Source organism: Neolamprologus multifasciatus, chromosome 17, assembly GCF_963576455.1.
Source record: "Neolamprologus multifasciatus chromosome 17, fNeoMul1.2, whole genome shotgun sequence".
Taxonomy (NCBI): Eukaryota; Metazoa; Chordata; class Actinopteri; order Cichliformes; family Cichlidae; genus Neolamprologus; species Neolamprologus multifasciatus.
Window position 1 is genome coordinate 39083115 of NC_140455.1, and position 15951 is coordinate 39099065.

At 44.1% G+C, this 15951-nt stretch overlaps 1 protein-coding gene across 1 annotated transcript; it reads right to left on the minus strand.

The window, feature by feature from the left end:
• Window positions 1-2187: 2187 nt before the first annotated feature.
• On the minus strand, window positions 2188-13446 carry dera (deoxyribose-phosphate aldolase (putative)). Its single transcript, XM_085138451.1, has 9 exons — window positions 13195-13446; window positions 10519-10616; window positions 10173-10320; window positions 8203-8298; window positions 7978-8112; window positions 7607-7735; window positions 4834-4946; window positions 2533-2682; window positions 2188-2456 (listed from the first exon to the last, which is right to left on the minus strand). Exons 1-9 carry the CDS (start codon window positions 13223-13225, stop codon window positions 2400-2402), a joined length of 957 nt encoding a protein of 318 aa, XP_084994577.1. The 5' UTR covers window positions 13226-13446; the 3' UTR covers window positions 2188-2399.
• Window positions 13447-15951: the final 2505 nt, after the last annotated feature.

A 15951-nucleotide genomic window follows, 5' to 3' on the forward strand; every position in this document is an offset into this window, starting at 1 on the left:
TTTTTGTCCTTTTTATTTAAACGGCTCTCAGTATGTTTAATATCCTCCAGAGTCTGGATGTAGTCGATTACTCAGATTACTAAATTTAATTTTAAAGGTGTGAAACATCCTGTTAAGTATCTGAGATATTCTCTCACCTCAAACACATTTACAGAGCACACTTTACCCTGAAACGTCGTTGGGAAATCTGCCCCTCATTCAAACAGACGGCTCGTGGTCACGCCTAATCCCCCACACTTAAATCTATATTTTAACTACATAATGTCTGTGTTGACTTTTGCAGACTTCTTAATCCACAAACAAGGACATATTCATTTTTAAATCTCATTCCTGTATTGATTTTTTCACTGAGTTTAAAGTGATTCCCTCTGACGATCATCCAGCTGTGCTTTAGGGCCACGCCCCCCTGACTGTGGACTCTAGACCAATCCCGTTTCTCCTTCCCATGTGGTTTCTATTCACTTCTGCTTTCAGATGATGCATTTAATGACTTCATTGCATCAGCAACTGGTGAATTTCTATCTATTAATAACAATTCAGTTCATGGGAATCTCTCAAAGCTCATCTGTGTCTGCAGATCATTTCTTTTTCAGTTCATCAGAACAGAAACAAAAATCCAGGCTGCAGAGAGAGACGGGAAAGCAGGGAGGGAGACAGAGACGTGGCAGTAAGCGGCCGACTCCAAACCATGCTACTGCCCTGCAGCCAGGCAGCATGAGGTCACTGGCAAACAGACTGAATCAAAAATGCAGCTTCCCTGCAAAACAAAGGTTCTTGCTTTTACATCCTGGTGACAACACAGTGCATCCTTACCCCCCAAACTCCCTGTGGCTCAAAGACATGATGTCATTTCTCAAACTAGAAAAAACAACTTGTTTTTCTTTTATTATTTTAGTTACTCACCAACCTGGTCTTCAGATTAGCCCACTTACTTGGCAGGGATAGTGGCTACAGTGGGCAGGTGATGGTGAAGATGGAGCTGACAGGCAGAAGGAAAACAGGAAGACCGCCAAGAACATTCATCGATGTAGTGAACGTGCAGGGTTCGTGTGACAGCAGAGCTGAGGCAACCCCTCAGAGGAAGGAGAATGCCCATCACTCCACAAGGAACCGACTCATTCATCCAAGGTCAGCGTCTGTAACGTCTTCAAGTATAAAAGAAAACGTTTTCTGCCTCGAGATGAACCTCAAATGTATTTGTATGCTGTTCCAGCGCTGTGTCTGATCCTCAGCACAGATCAGCGGACAGGTCAGGATCACTCATGGTTGGCAGCGTAAGCCGCACGCTTCCTATCGCAGGTCTGTTGCTCTGATGGCTCGTTTATATTTGCCATCACTGCCGACACGACTGGTGGTTCTGCCGTGAGTGACGTCAAACTGCTGCAAAAGCCACTCTGGGTTCAGCTGATGGTGGTCGTGTCCAAATTCATGGGCTGCATCCTCCTGAGGACCCGGCTTTCGCGGTCTACGTGGGCCGGGTCCTCAGGAGGTCGGGTAGGCCGGAAGTAAGCGGCTATGGAATTGGACGGTCTCGCCTTCTCGATCTACTCCCGCCCTTAATTCAGAGTATTTCCGGTTGTCAGCGCCACGGCACAAAAATCGAAAATGGACCCGAAATCTTTCTCCGTTTTTTGTGTTCAGCTGGTGGGTGACAGACGTCTCCGAAAACGTCAAAGCACTTTTGCAAATATGCGATATCTTGACAAACCGAGCAGATATTTGAAGTTTACACACCCACATTCTCGCCTGAAAATATGTTTAAAGTTTATTTTGTGACCCAGAAAGATTAATAAGAGTAATTTTAAAACTTAGTAGCGGCCGCCATTGCCAGAAACTGGAGTTTGGCTGGGCCGCGCTATGAATTCTGGGATATGGTGGGCCAGGAAGGACACACCCGACCCATCCTTCAAATTCGGGGAAAGGGAGGACGCATTTGTCGGCTGCATTCGGAGGAGTCTACGAATTTGGACAGCCTTCGGCGCGTCGCTGTGACGTAATCGGTCTACAAATGCGTCCTCAGGAGGAAGCAGCCCATGAATTTGGACACGACCGGTGCATCTCTTATACACAGCATGGTGCTGCACGCTCACCTGACAGCAAAAGTCCAGCTGGGCCTTTGTGTGTCACTGAACACCCAACTCTTGAGACACGATCGCCCCCATTTACAAGAACAAACAGGAAACAAACTGTTTTCCACTCTGTGTTTATTTTATGAAGTGCGATTGTTAAATTATAACAAGTAAAAAACTCTGATCTTCATCACATTCTTCGCTTCAAGCTTTAAATTACCAGCTGGGTTATTCATCAGGACACTAAAGCACCTTGAACGAGCAGCAGATTTACGACTGAGGCTCGTGTTGATCTTCTGAGCTTCTCTTTAAAACGTGGAGCAGGCGAGTTCAAGCCATGGGAAGGTCATGATACGCTGCATACTGCCCAGTCACCTGATGATAAATCTGTCCAAAAACATCTGTAAGAACCTCGTGTAAAACAAGACGTGTCACATCTACTGCGTGTTTACTGCGTACCCACCTGCCTCTCGATGTCAGCCAATAGGCTGCTGGCTCCCAGGCGAAACAGGCCGGGACACAGCCAATCATCACCCAGCTCTTCTTTGATAAGAGTCAGCCAAACCAAAGACTCTTCAGCTGTTCGGATGCCCCCTGCTGGCTTAAAGCCCACCTACAAGAAGGCATGCACACGCGTGTCAAGAAAACACACGACACACCTGGAGCACGATGACACATCAAAGGTGGTACTTGGAAATACACACGCCTAAAAAAATGTTACGTGCACATGCGTCGACCAGCAGTTGGACCCATGTGACCTCGGTGGCTGTTTACGTTCCTCCCTCTGCTGTGACATTACCCCCTCTGCCAGAGCCCAGCTACAGACTCAGCACCTGAGGCGCCATCTTTGGTGACTTCAACCCTGCCAGCGTTCACATGGCAGGGGGGCGGGGTTGGTGCTGATGGACCAGCGGCTCTACTGGTCCATCAGCACCTACTCGGCTCAGATCGCCACGGTTTGCAGGGTTTTATGGGCTCAAAATGTGGTCATAAATATTTTGTACTTGTAAATCAGTTTCGTATGTGTAAAAAAGATTTGTGTGTAAAAAAAGATTTGTGTGTGTAAAAAAGATTTGTGTGTGTAAAAAAGATTTGTGTGTGTAAAAAAGATTTGTGTGTGTAAAAAAAGATTTGTGTGTGTAAAAAAGATTTGTGTGTGTAAAAAAAGATTTGTGTGTGGACTTAGCCAAAAAAAACCCTGCAAGTTACAAGTACGAATTTTGACCCTATTTTTCTTCTTTTCATCTGATTGGTCAATGTCATGTCAATCACAAATGTAACAATCCAATCAGAGAACAGATGGGTTTGGCTGTTGGAGGGGCGCTTTTTTTGAACTGCAGGTCCTTGAAGGGTGATACAGTTTGAAGCTGGAGGATCTCTGTATAAATATCTGATAGCAGCTAGGTCCCCTAACTTTCAGCAGCTGTTGAAAGGATAAAGTTGTATATCAGTGGTTAGAAATACATTATTACTTTAGGATTAGGTTAACACAAAGTCAGGGCTGACTCAGGACCATGGCTGTGAGTCACAGTGCGCAGCATAAAAGTCCTCATCGGACGCAGCATGTGCTGCTAATGCTAACTGCTAACTAAAAGCAAAGGATCCAGAGTTCGTTGCTGGCTGCTGAGCTCTGTGGGTTTTTGCAGCAGCTCTACCTGTACTAGATGCACCTGCTCCTCGTCTTTTCCATCTCTGACTTTATGTCCTCTACAAGAGTTTGTTTTTTTTGCTGGTTCTTCAAACGTTCAATAAAAACATCTATGCTAATTCATAACGAAGAAAGCTTTGTAATGAAGACTGTCATTTCCAAAACACTGCCCGCCCCCACGCCGCGGTCCGCAGCGCTGTTGAAAAGGCTGTGGAAGTCCCTGTATTAAACACGTAGACCTGTGACACAAAAATCACCAAACTCGGACGACCACAGACTGTTTTCCTTCGTGGTGATGAAGGAAAACGCTGGGTTGGCATTTAAAAGGCATTTAAAATTTATTCCCTTCAAGGACCTGCAGTTCAAAAAAAGCGCCCCTCCGACAGCCAAACTCATCTGTTCTCTGATTGGATTGTTACATTTGTGATTGACATGACATTGACCAATCAGATGAAAGGCAGAAAAATAGGGTCAAAATTCGTACTTGTACCTTGCAGCATTTTTTTGGCTAAGTCCACACACAATTTTTTTTTTTTTTACACACACAAATCCTGATTAACAAGTACAAAATATTTATGACCACATTTTGAGCCCATAGGGTTTCCATTAGGTCACAGCACCTGGTACTTTTTCAGTAGTAGTTGTTTGTTTCAACACTGACAATAAAGTTCTAAAGGCAAAAGCAGGTCAGAACTAACACGGTGTAACTAATAAAGAGTTTTAATCTGAGAAACTTTGATTGAACCTGATTCCACAGCAATAAAATCAAAACCATCCGTTTTGACACTAAACACAGAGAGCACGCTGTGGCGAGGCTCGACTGGCCTACGATTGGTTATTGATGTAGACGCACGTCATGGTGACTCAACCTGTCTTGCAGCGCTGCCATGTAAATGTTTAAGATTTTTGCTGCATCTTAATGAAACTGAGCAGAATTAAGTTGCTGCTGTTTGATGAAATGCTTCTTATCTACTCGAGTAGTTGAGCTGCTTCATACACGTGACTCGCTCCACATTCATGTCAAAGGCTTTTAGTCCATCAGTCAGTGAACATGATGCTGGTTTTATGAACATAATAAATGTAACTGTTCTACAGTCGGTGAGTGTTCACGCCCACCTTGTGGCCCGTACTCATGAAGTAGTCACGGATGGCTCTCACCATCACTATGGCAACAGGGTAAGTAGCATTGACAGCCTCCTTCCCTGTCGACGTCTTGATGAAGTCTGAACCTGCCGTGTTGGAACAGATGAGATGTCTTCAACAAAAGCAGGTACTGAGGTTACGTTGCATCGCTCAGCCGTTGGGTTTGTCCGACGGGACGACAAACAGCTCGAGGCCGGCGTTCCAGTGCAGGTCGACTGCACCGACAGCGCGGCCGGAGAACAGCGTGCGCTGCTGCAACAAACGACAGCTTAATGCTCATCAATAAAAATCATTATTTCTTTCCTCGCCTTCCTTCACAGCCAATTATATTTTATCAGCTCGACTGATAAAAATAGAAGATGAAATGACGCAGTTTAACAGATTACCCACAAACTGCAGGGCCAGAAAAAAGAGACGCCGCCCTCCTGCCTCCCTGAGTTATAATGACTGTTCATTACCGAGCAGAACAAGATGGAAATTTTACAGTTCATTAAAGACATGTTATATGTATTTTTTCAGTTTCTCTCCCCTCTTTCTCAAACTGGCGTAATCCTTAAGATTCGTTATACGGAGTCTTAATTACCAGATAATGGATAACGGTTATTAAATGTGGGTGGCGGTAATGAAGCTCTATTCATTTGCGTGGGCAGGGAGATACTGGCGGGGAACGGCGGGGTAAAAAAGGCTATATCAGAGATTAATAGGTAAAATTATCATTCAATTTCAGGAATCTCATATGCAATTCATAGGAACAAGAGGAGATTAAGGAGCAAGTGTGGTGACAAAAGCGATGTTTTAATGACGATCTCTATCAGAGCGCCTGACGATTTAGGTCTGTAATCGGCTTAGTGTGTGACGGCTAGTTAAGCACGCTCGTGCACGTGTGTGTGCAATGTGTGTGTGTGCACGTGTGCCTGTGTGACAGCTAGTTAAGCACGCTCGTGCACGTGTGTGTGCGTGCACGTGTGCCTGTGTGCCAGCTAGTTAAGCACGCTCGTGCACGTGTGTGTGTGCACGTGTGTGTGCACGTGTGCCTGTGTGACGGCTAGTTAAGCACGCTCGTGCACGTGTGTGTGCAATGTGTGTGTGTGCACGTGTGCCTGTGTGACAGCTAGTTAAGCACGCTCGTGCACGTGTGTGTGCAGTGTGTGTGTGCACGTGTGCCTGTGTGACAGCTAGTTAAGCACGCTCGTGCACGTGTGTGTGCGTGCACGTGTGCCTGTGTGCCAGCTAGTTAAGCACGCTCGTGCACGTGTGTGTGTGCACGTGTGTGTGCACGTGTGCCTGTGTGACGGCTAGTTAAGCTCGCTCGTGCACGTGTGTGTGTGACGGCTAGTTAAGCACGCGCACGTGTGTGTGCACGTGTGCCAGCTAGTTAAGCACGCGCGTGTGCACGTGTGTGTGCACGTGTGTGTGTGCCTGTGTGTGTGCACGTGTGCCGGCTAGTTAAGCACGCTCGTGCACGTGTGTGTGCACGTGTGTGCCTGTGTGACGGCTAGTTAAGCACGCGCACGTGTGTGTGCACGTGTGCCAGCTAGTTAAGCACGCTCGTGCACGTGTGTGTGCACGTGTGTGTGCACGTGTGTGTGCACGTGTGTGTGTGTCAGCAACTTTTGTTACATGGTGTTTGTTACGCTGCAGGTATGCAGGCAGTGAGTGCAGATCAGCTGTTATGCAGATCAACATGCGACTGTCATACAGCTGTGTGACCACGTGCTTCATTAGACACGACAGAACAGAGAACCAATGAAAACACGGGTCTGAAATCCTGAGTATCAACTTATTCTGTAAGCTCGTCTAAGTCATTTTAACAGCTGTCAGAGTGAAGAGCCCGGAGAGCGAGTTTACACTGGAGGCCTTTCCTGCTGCGAGCCCAAAGGGCATCTGTGACTCCGCCTACAAATCTTTATGATTTTACACCTTTGATCAAAACCATGAAGCCCAGCATTACGTGGACATGAAGCCCTGCATGTATAAAGGCTCATTTACATCATGGAGCCCTTTTCTCAACAACGCTCATACATGTAACTGTGTGATACGTGTTTAAAGTTTAGTCTTGTGCAGGACACGACATCACTGGGTCGGCTCGTAGCTGCTAATAGCTCCCCCCCTCCCTCGGCAGAGCAGAGAGCAGACGTCTGCAACATGCAATCATTTAATGGAATAAAACTGTCTCCCCCCAAACATCATAAGCAGCTGCTACATGTGCATCACTCTGCAAACAACATTTGTTACCAAAGCACGACTGGGAATCCCAACATCATCAAACTCTCAGAAATCTTTGTTAGACCCCCCCCTCACTCATTTATACAAACCTGAACATCACAGCTACAGACAGACTTTCACATTTTAGTGCAGCGAGACAAAGAACGACGAACAGCTCGAGCAACAGGAAGTGAAAGTGGACGTGATGCTGTTGCAGCCAGAGGCAGTAAATGACCCCACACACAGCAGGTTACTGGTTCTCTCAGCAGTTAGCAAAGATGAACTACAGCCCAGTGACCTCACACTCTGTACCGATGTACAGTTACATCTGTAAAAGGCCTCCATGGAGTAAAGAAGCTTCATACATGTTTCATTAACAGTGCTTTGTTGTTACAGCCACAGCCCAACCTGCTCGTCTTTAAACTGAAATAACAGAAAACAAATATGAAGCTGGAACCATGAAGTTTTTATTTTATGATCAGCTTCACTAATGTAATTCAACTATCAGATGAAGACACACACACACTGTCGTGAGACTGACCAGCCATCATGGCGACCATGCCGGCTCTGTAGACGTTGGTGAACGAGCCGAGCTCTCCGACAGCCAGGATGGTCTTCATGTGGGCGGGGCCACAAGCCTCCCGAAACTGACGGATCTCGTCGTACATGGCTGCAGAGGGAGACACGAAACTGAGATCAGTCGACGTGTTCAGTGCACGCCCGTGGGGGGGGCGGGGGGGTCTCACCTTCTCTGCTGCCCTCATGACGCAGTGAAGTGACAGGAAACGGGCAGATTACTGGATTGGCCGATGTTTGTTTTGTAACATCTCATCATGTATGAAACTCTGACTACAGACATCAGGATTAAACTCACAGATCCTTCACAGTAACCACAGCGAGGTTGCAGCATACCTTCCCACTGTCCTGTAATGGCCAACATCCTGTTGATGACGATGTCGATCTCCGTCGCGCCGTCGCTCACTGCCATGCGCACTTCCTGCAGGCGGGTCTCCAGTGGAGTCTGGCCAGCTGGGAAGCCAGTGGCCACTGGGAGAAACAGACAACACAGTGGAGCCGAGGCAGCACAAGCCTTTCACTTTCTATGTTACACACAGGGTTGCCATAGCGACGACTTACCTGAGGCGACAGGAAGGCTGGAGTTGGCTGCTTTAAGTGCTCCGACAGCATCAGTCACACGAGATGGATACACACACACCGCCGCTGTTGTCACGCCTGACATCAGGGATCAGAGCAAAGAAGAAGAAACGTGGTGATAACCTGGCCTGTGGCTCCCCCTGCAGGCTGACGAGTGTCTGAACAGCCTGGCTGACTCATCAGGTAACGATGACAAATAGGATGATAAAAAATGAGATCATGGTAGCAGAAAAAGGTAAATAAAACATTTGAATTCATGCGGTTGCGAGATGTTAATGGTTCAAAGCCTGTGTTTGACTTTCTCTGTGAATAAATGAGCGACAGCCGTCCTCACCACCAACGCTCTGTTCACACTGACTTTAACCCTTTAAGACCTACCATAGAACCAAGTCCGCCAGAGCTTATATTATATGTTTACATGCTGTGGAGCCATTTTTGGGAGCATTTCAAGTTGATATACATCAATACAACCATTATAGCCCAGATTTTAATAATATGTCTGCATTAAGTGCATAGTAATTACATAAATTGCAAAAAAGTGCAATAAACTACCACAAAATTGAAAATTGTTTTTGTTTTTTTAACATATATTTCTAGTTAGAGAAATTTAAGAGGCTTATCCCTCAAAACTGTAAATACAAAAAAGTTGCACAAAATAGTTTCCCACCACAGGAAATTTATTTTGAGTGTCTTCATAGTTTTATTTTTGAAATACACCAATTTTTATACACTGCAGGAAAAACTAAAATAAATATTATAGTTCAAATTTGCAAAAAAGCAGCATATGCATCAAAATAAACTATTTCCAGCAGTGCAATATGAGTCCTAAGCATCCCAGAAACCACACAGAAAGTCAGAAAGTCAAACATAACTTTTAAAAACACCAGTATAGGCTCATGAGGCCCTGATGGTAAAAAACTACATTTCCGCAAAATGACGTCACTTCCGGTTTCGGGCAGGTCATGGAGGACATGCGATAGTTATGAACAGCTGATCGGATCGGCAAAGCGTGTTTCTGGAATATTATGTTTTTGTTGCTGCAAGTGCTTTTTATGCAGTTTTTGCAAAGCTATATGTGGAAGGAAACTGTGACCGAGGACAAGCTGATGGCATAAGATGTAAGTACAACTCCTCCGGTTTCATATGCAAAAAAAATTATTGCGCTAGCTCACGTGGTTGCAGAGCTACCGGGATTTAAAAATAGTTGTGCAAAACAGAGCGTGCTGCTCTGACCGGCTTTAAAGGGTTAAAGGGAAAAAGCAGCTGTGCGTCTGTGTCAGAGCAAACTGGAACCACAGTGATGTGTAACCATGTTCTGCACAGACGTGGACACTAATAAAGACCAACACTGTGTGTGCAAAGTAACGCACGTTTCAAATATTATGGGATTAACGATGAACGTGATTAAACTCTGAAAATGCACGTGTAATATTTTTTATTTCATCCAGTGTTAGAGGCTCTCAGAGGTTCTTGACCCGTCACATCCCTGATCTGGACTTTGACGCAGCAACAACAGTTATTTTGTTTCTCAGGAAAATCTGCTTTTAAAGGTTAGTTTTGCCACACACGACTTTTTGTTTGTGTTAAATAAATAAATTTCACTCTTTTTGTTGATGCAGGATGATATTTGTCCGATGCTGCGACCTGTGATTTACACATCATGTCCTGACAGGTGAAATCGTAACATGGAAACAGGCGTTACTTGTTTTTCGTCGACGGGATTTTGCTGCATGATTTGGGAAAACTGCAAATGAATACAAATTTGATTCCTTTTACACTAATGATGCTCAACACAACAATATTAGATTTATTTTACTTATAGAGACGTTGAGAATTAATACTAAGCACCAATGAAGCCATCGTGACAGGATACGCTAGCTCAATATTTAATAATTATTTTATGACACTAACGTTTAATTTTATCAGTTTCTCTGACAGACGTGAGGACGGACCTTTGTCGTGCATATCAATCTTCTGGAGCAGGTCGTATCGAACTGGCTGGAGAGCTTTCAAACAGAGCCTGTGCACGTTGGAGGCCGTATCGTCTCCGGCCAGAGTGGTCAGGTCGATCAGGGTCGCGGCCTTCAGCAGCCACGCCGCCTGCACGGACACACAAGGAAACAGCGCTCAGAGAAGTGAGACGTGTTAAAAATGTAACCCTGAAACAGTATTAGCCTTATAGTTAATACTGTCTATGACCACAGAGGTGTGCTTACATGCACGTACAAGTTAAGACAGCGTGGGCTTGTTGTCATTGTGCACCACAACATCAAGCTCACAGCTCACAGCACAGCTCACCTGCCACTGTTTCTTGGGGATCTTCTGTCGTTGGATGAACTGAGCCCTCTTCAACACAGCCTGTGTGTTCACTCTCACTTTGGATATCCATCCCAGGTCTGTTATGAACACACAAGAACAGAAACAAACTCGCTTTATTAAAGTGGCTGAAACATACAGAGAGTATTTCAATCAGATGTCCTCTCGATACCAGAGATCAAAGCAGCACAGAGGGACATGAGGTGTCTAAGCACAACAAACTGTATGTGAGGCCTTTTATCTTTATTTATATAATGTATATATAATGTCACCCACTTGCTGCACATAACGTCCTCTTTGTATATAAAGTTCTGTCTCTCTTTTTCGCACTGTTGAGGAGCATTTCACAGCGTGTTATATCTGTATAACTATGCACAGAGAATCTTGAATCTTACAAAGACTCAGAGCTCTGGCTAACTGCCCCGACGAGGAATACCAGAGAGAAACCAGGAGAGTAAACCAGCTTTGAGCCATCAAGGTAGAAACTCAGCATCAGGGGAACAACAGCTGCCAAAGGCTGGAGACTCAATAATACTGGAACAATCTGGTCTTTAAGTCTGACGCCATTCAGTCAAACAAACACTGCAGCATCACTGAGAGTTACAAACTGTCTAAACTGTTTCATCTTTAATAAAATGATCATCTGATTTACCAGGTGTAACAATAAAGTTTAACATCCATGAAAACAGAATTTATTACATTCAACAGAGTTAGAAGTTAGCAGGAAGTTAGCTCGCTAGCTTCCACCTAAACATGATATAGCATGTTCTGACTGAGAGATTTCTGAAGCATTCAAACGTACAGCTCTGCTATCACTTCCAACATAAATGAAGACAGAAAACTAAACAGCAGTGACGTTTGTAGGGTTACTGAAGTTGGGCTAGCTGGTATATAACGATGTGCTACGTGATTGCTAGCTACACAGCTATGTTAGCATAGCATGAACAGTGAAGCTGGAGGATGAACACTAACTTTTTTCCACTCAATAAAAGTTAACGTGAGGGTTCCTGATGGTTAGAGACAAATGCAATCTCATGGCAGGATGCTGTAAACGGACCAAACTTCAGTCAGGAGAACAACTGAGATAATCCATCCACAATACGAGGTTAGTCATTAATATACTGCAACAACACGGGAATAGAGCAGCTGCAGAGGGTTCAGCATTAATGAATCAGTGGTACTGAAGTGGAAGAAGCAAGAAGAATGAGCTGAGTAAAGTTTGACTTATCTGACTGTTTTGTTTCTCTTAATGCGCCTTATAATCCCAAAAAATACGGTAAGTCTTAGAGTAAGTTGAGGTAAACCATACAATGAATAGTTTATTCTGAAAGCCTCAGTTTTTCATCGTTTGAATATTTATTATTGCTCATTAATAAGACCAAAGTATTTGTTATCAAAATAATCGATGGAATAATCAAACTTATTTACTCAAATAACCAATAGCTGCAGCCCTAACATGGATGGCTTCAAGCTGTATGCTGGGAGTGAATGAGGCTCTACAGAAACGACATGAGAATTTGTATCGACTGGAGAAAATGCTGAGTTTTTCACCAGTCGTTGTTTTAAGGAGTAAACATATTTGCAGAGGTGGGAAGTACTTAGTTACTATACTTAAGTAGAATTCTCAGGTATCTGTACTTTGAGTAAATGGTCTGTCAGTCGCAAAGGCGTATCAAACACAAAGAGATGAAAGACACAAGACAATGAAATGTATGCATAATGTATAGCACCATAGTCAGGTGTTAAAGTAGGCTGCTTGTGTTTTGGCTCAACACCAGAATGAGTGCAGGTGTCTATAAGCTGTGCTCGTGTTACTTTAGCATGCAGCCCTGCAGAAGAGCAGCGAGCATAAACAGTAATGTGTTTTTATGTCACATAATTTCAGATGCAACTTTTCCATCAGCTCAACAAATGTCAGAAAACAAACTGTTAATGAGACCTCCAGGTTAACCTGTGACACGTCTGGATTCATTCTGACCTGATCTCAGGTTCATACATCAGATACGACCTCTGTGCTCATCCCTTACAAATACACTCGAGTACAGGTGCAGGTGTCTCACAGGTGACTCTGCGTGGACTGACAAACATCTACTCTGAGCGCAGGTAACTTAAAGTGTACTGTGTAGATGTTGAGGTGGCCATCGTCAAATCACAGAAGGAGTGAGTGGGAAGAATAATAACAGAAGAACATTTGTCGAAATATAGAATATAAATCAACTTTCTTTAAACTTTGTAGTGTCACGAGGTAAACCCACGTGCTCTTCTTTCTGTCCGAAACAAGCTGTCAGCAGACTGCAGTGCTGTGTCTTAATCAGACCTCATGAGTATTCAATTACACAGCCAGCTGTCACATGATTGCTCAGTAAAACTAGTTACACGTCGGAAAGCAGGATTAAAACGTCCCTTTGCGCTGTTCCGGTTTATTTGTTAGTGCGCAGTAACATCGGTGCTCTCGGGGTCAGTCACCTCTAACTGCTTCACTGACTTCACCTGTCCTAACTTAGCATCGTACATTCAAAGTTTCAGCGTGAAATCCTGCGCAAAGCAAAATGACGACGTGAATATTCCTTGGTAACCAAATCAAACCGTGTTATTGGGTCACGGTAACGTGAGAGCACGATCACTGCGGACTTTCTGCCCGTACACGCGTTTACTTACCGAGCGTCGTACCCGGATTTCTGGGTGACATGTTTAGCGACAGACAGCGCTGCTGTCGTTTGTGAACTTCGTCATCAGTCGCAGCCAAAATACGTGTGAAGTGCGCTCAAAATGCCCGGATGTGTTCTTCTCCGCCCATTTCGTAGGAAAGTCAAACGAGGGTAGAAGTTTGTGTGCGACAAAAGAAACTGAAGATATTTCAGGGCGCAGCGACCTGTGTAAAATAAATATTTTACAGTCCAGGCCTTGTTAGAAATGCGGCATACGGTATTAATCTTTCTCTTTGCATCCGACATGAGGATTCACCTGCACATCTACACAAATAAAAGTCACACCTTCAAAATAAAAGCAGCACTGGCATGAACTAGTTTTCATTTCCTGTTTGCCTGACCCTCCACCAGATGTCAGTGTAGCGCAGGCTTTTAATGACGTTTCAATTGCAGAATGGATACAAAATAAATCCTAATTTTGTCACACATATTCAAATCAACTTGAATTTTTTTTTATTTAAAAGGGACAGTGCAGTTTAACATAGTTCAAGTGCAAGACATGAAACTGATGTACCGCAATCAAACAACTAATTCAAAACAAAGCAAATTCTGAATTCAGCTGGAAAAATGATTCCTAGGGTCTGAATATTTATATAGTACGGTGCATTCAGGTATTCACAATGCTTCACTTGTTCAGTTTTTTTTCTATGTATCAAAATCATTTTATAAGAGAGTGGCGCCCACTGCCACGGCTGTGGGTGCGCCACCAGTGAGAGTGCAGCCTCCTGGTCGAGTTCTATGCCAGTCGGCTTAGAGCAAAGGCCCACCTTCAGGCCCCTGGCAGGATCCAACGCCCAGGAAGCCTCAGTCCTCCTAGCTGTGAGGTGGAATTGGGCTGTGTTAAATGTTCAGGTGACCATGTCAAGTGTTCCCACTATATTTCATTGTTGTTCCCCAATAAGTTTTGAATGCATCACCAGTTTTATAAGTAAATACATTTCTAAAGGTGCTATTAATATTAAATTCTCACCAGAGTTGGTTGGTAACAACCCATCCAATCCACAGATGCAAAGAAATCAAACTATAGATGTGCATAAATTAAGTGTAATAATGAGAAATGTACTGAAATTGCTTTAATAATTCGCAGAAAAGCTTTTGCTGGTGATGACAGTTTCAAGATGCCTCTTGTATGGAAACTCTAGAGGCATGCAGGTGTGAATTGATGTGCCATCCTGAAAGAGCTGGACTACCTGTGGGACCTCTATGATCGACACACCCTGTCAGGCAGTAGTGACACTGACCCAGCCGAATGCAAAAATAGTGTGAAAACACTTGGAAAAGATGAGGAGGGTTGAATTCCTGCCATTCAGGACATTTATCTTCAACGATGCCTCCGCAAAGCACACAGCATCATCAAGGACCACAGCCACCCAGCACATCAGCTGTTCTCCTCTGGCAGACGTCACAGGAGTCTGTCTGTTTCTACCATCGAGCCATACGACACCTCAACCACACACACACAGGACGCACTCAGAAGCTGCAGCTTCACAAGTATAATCTGTATAATCTGCACTGCTCACTTCACTTCATTAGTATTTATTTTATTTTTTTTTTTAAAGTGCAATACTGTACTAACTGCCACTAAAAACGTTGTGCTGTTCAGTCTGTGCTGCTGCTCATTCCTGCCACTGTGCAATATCCCATTCCCCCCCCCCCTCACATTCCTATTTAAGATTTTCTTTATTTAATCACCAGGGTTTACATAATATTTATATATACATATATATTTAGTCTGTTAACTAAATGCAATTTAGTGCTTTTAAAGTTTGATTTATGTTTTAAATCACGTTAAAGGACATAAAGAGAGCGGTGATAGGGTCTGTCAACAATGGTCGAAGTTACAAGTCATCTCAGAGGATGTGCCATCCAGAAAGAGAGGGGGGGGGGAGGACCCAGTACAAACAGTTTTCCATCCCATCGTCTTAAAGAAGATTGGATCTCAGAGCTCACAGCTGCTTATCTTCAACACCACAGCCTGCCTGAGTGTTGTTGCTTACTAAGTTCATCTCTTTATGACGTGCTGTCCTGCTAGAAGTAGACATCAACTGATGAGAGTGGATAAAGTTCAACATGACAGTGGGTTCAGTGGACTCAAACGGGTTCCAAAGTCTTGACCCAAAAGAACATCTTATAAATGGGTTGCAACACATTTGCATCAGTGATGTACGGCTAACAAATCTACAGCATGTGTGATGTTACCACGTTAATATGGACCACGATCTCTGACCAGTGTTTCCAGTAACGTTGAAGCAATTCCATGAAGAATTACGGCACTTCTGGAGGGTCCAGTCCGGTTCTAGCAAGGTTTTCTTAATCAACAGGCCAGTGAGTACAACAGCCTACTTGGCCATGACCGTACAGCTGGTCCACCAACCGTGCACCTCAGCAGGTTCAGACATACGGAGAGTGTTCAAGGCAACTGAAGTAATCAGACTACAAAAAGATAACAGGTACTGATAGATAGTAAGAACACTTTGTATAAAGTTTAATGTTCACAAAAGCAATTAATAGTTTCGTAATGTTGGGTTTTGTTATTCCTGCTTCACACTTTCATTGCCTAATCGTAGCATCTACTCTGACCAGAAGAAACCTTCGTTGTGATACTAGAAGATAAAACTCACTGATCCAGCCCTTAACAACCGTCTCATGTTGCCTTGGGAACTGCCCACAAATACATTACAGTGTTAAATATACAAGCAGCGAGTCG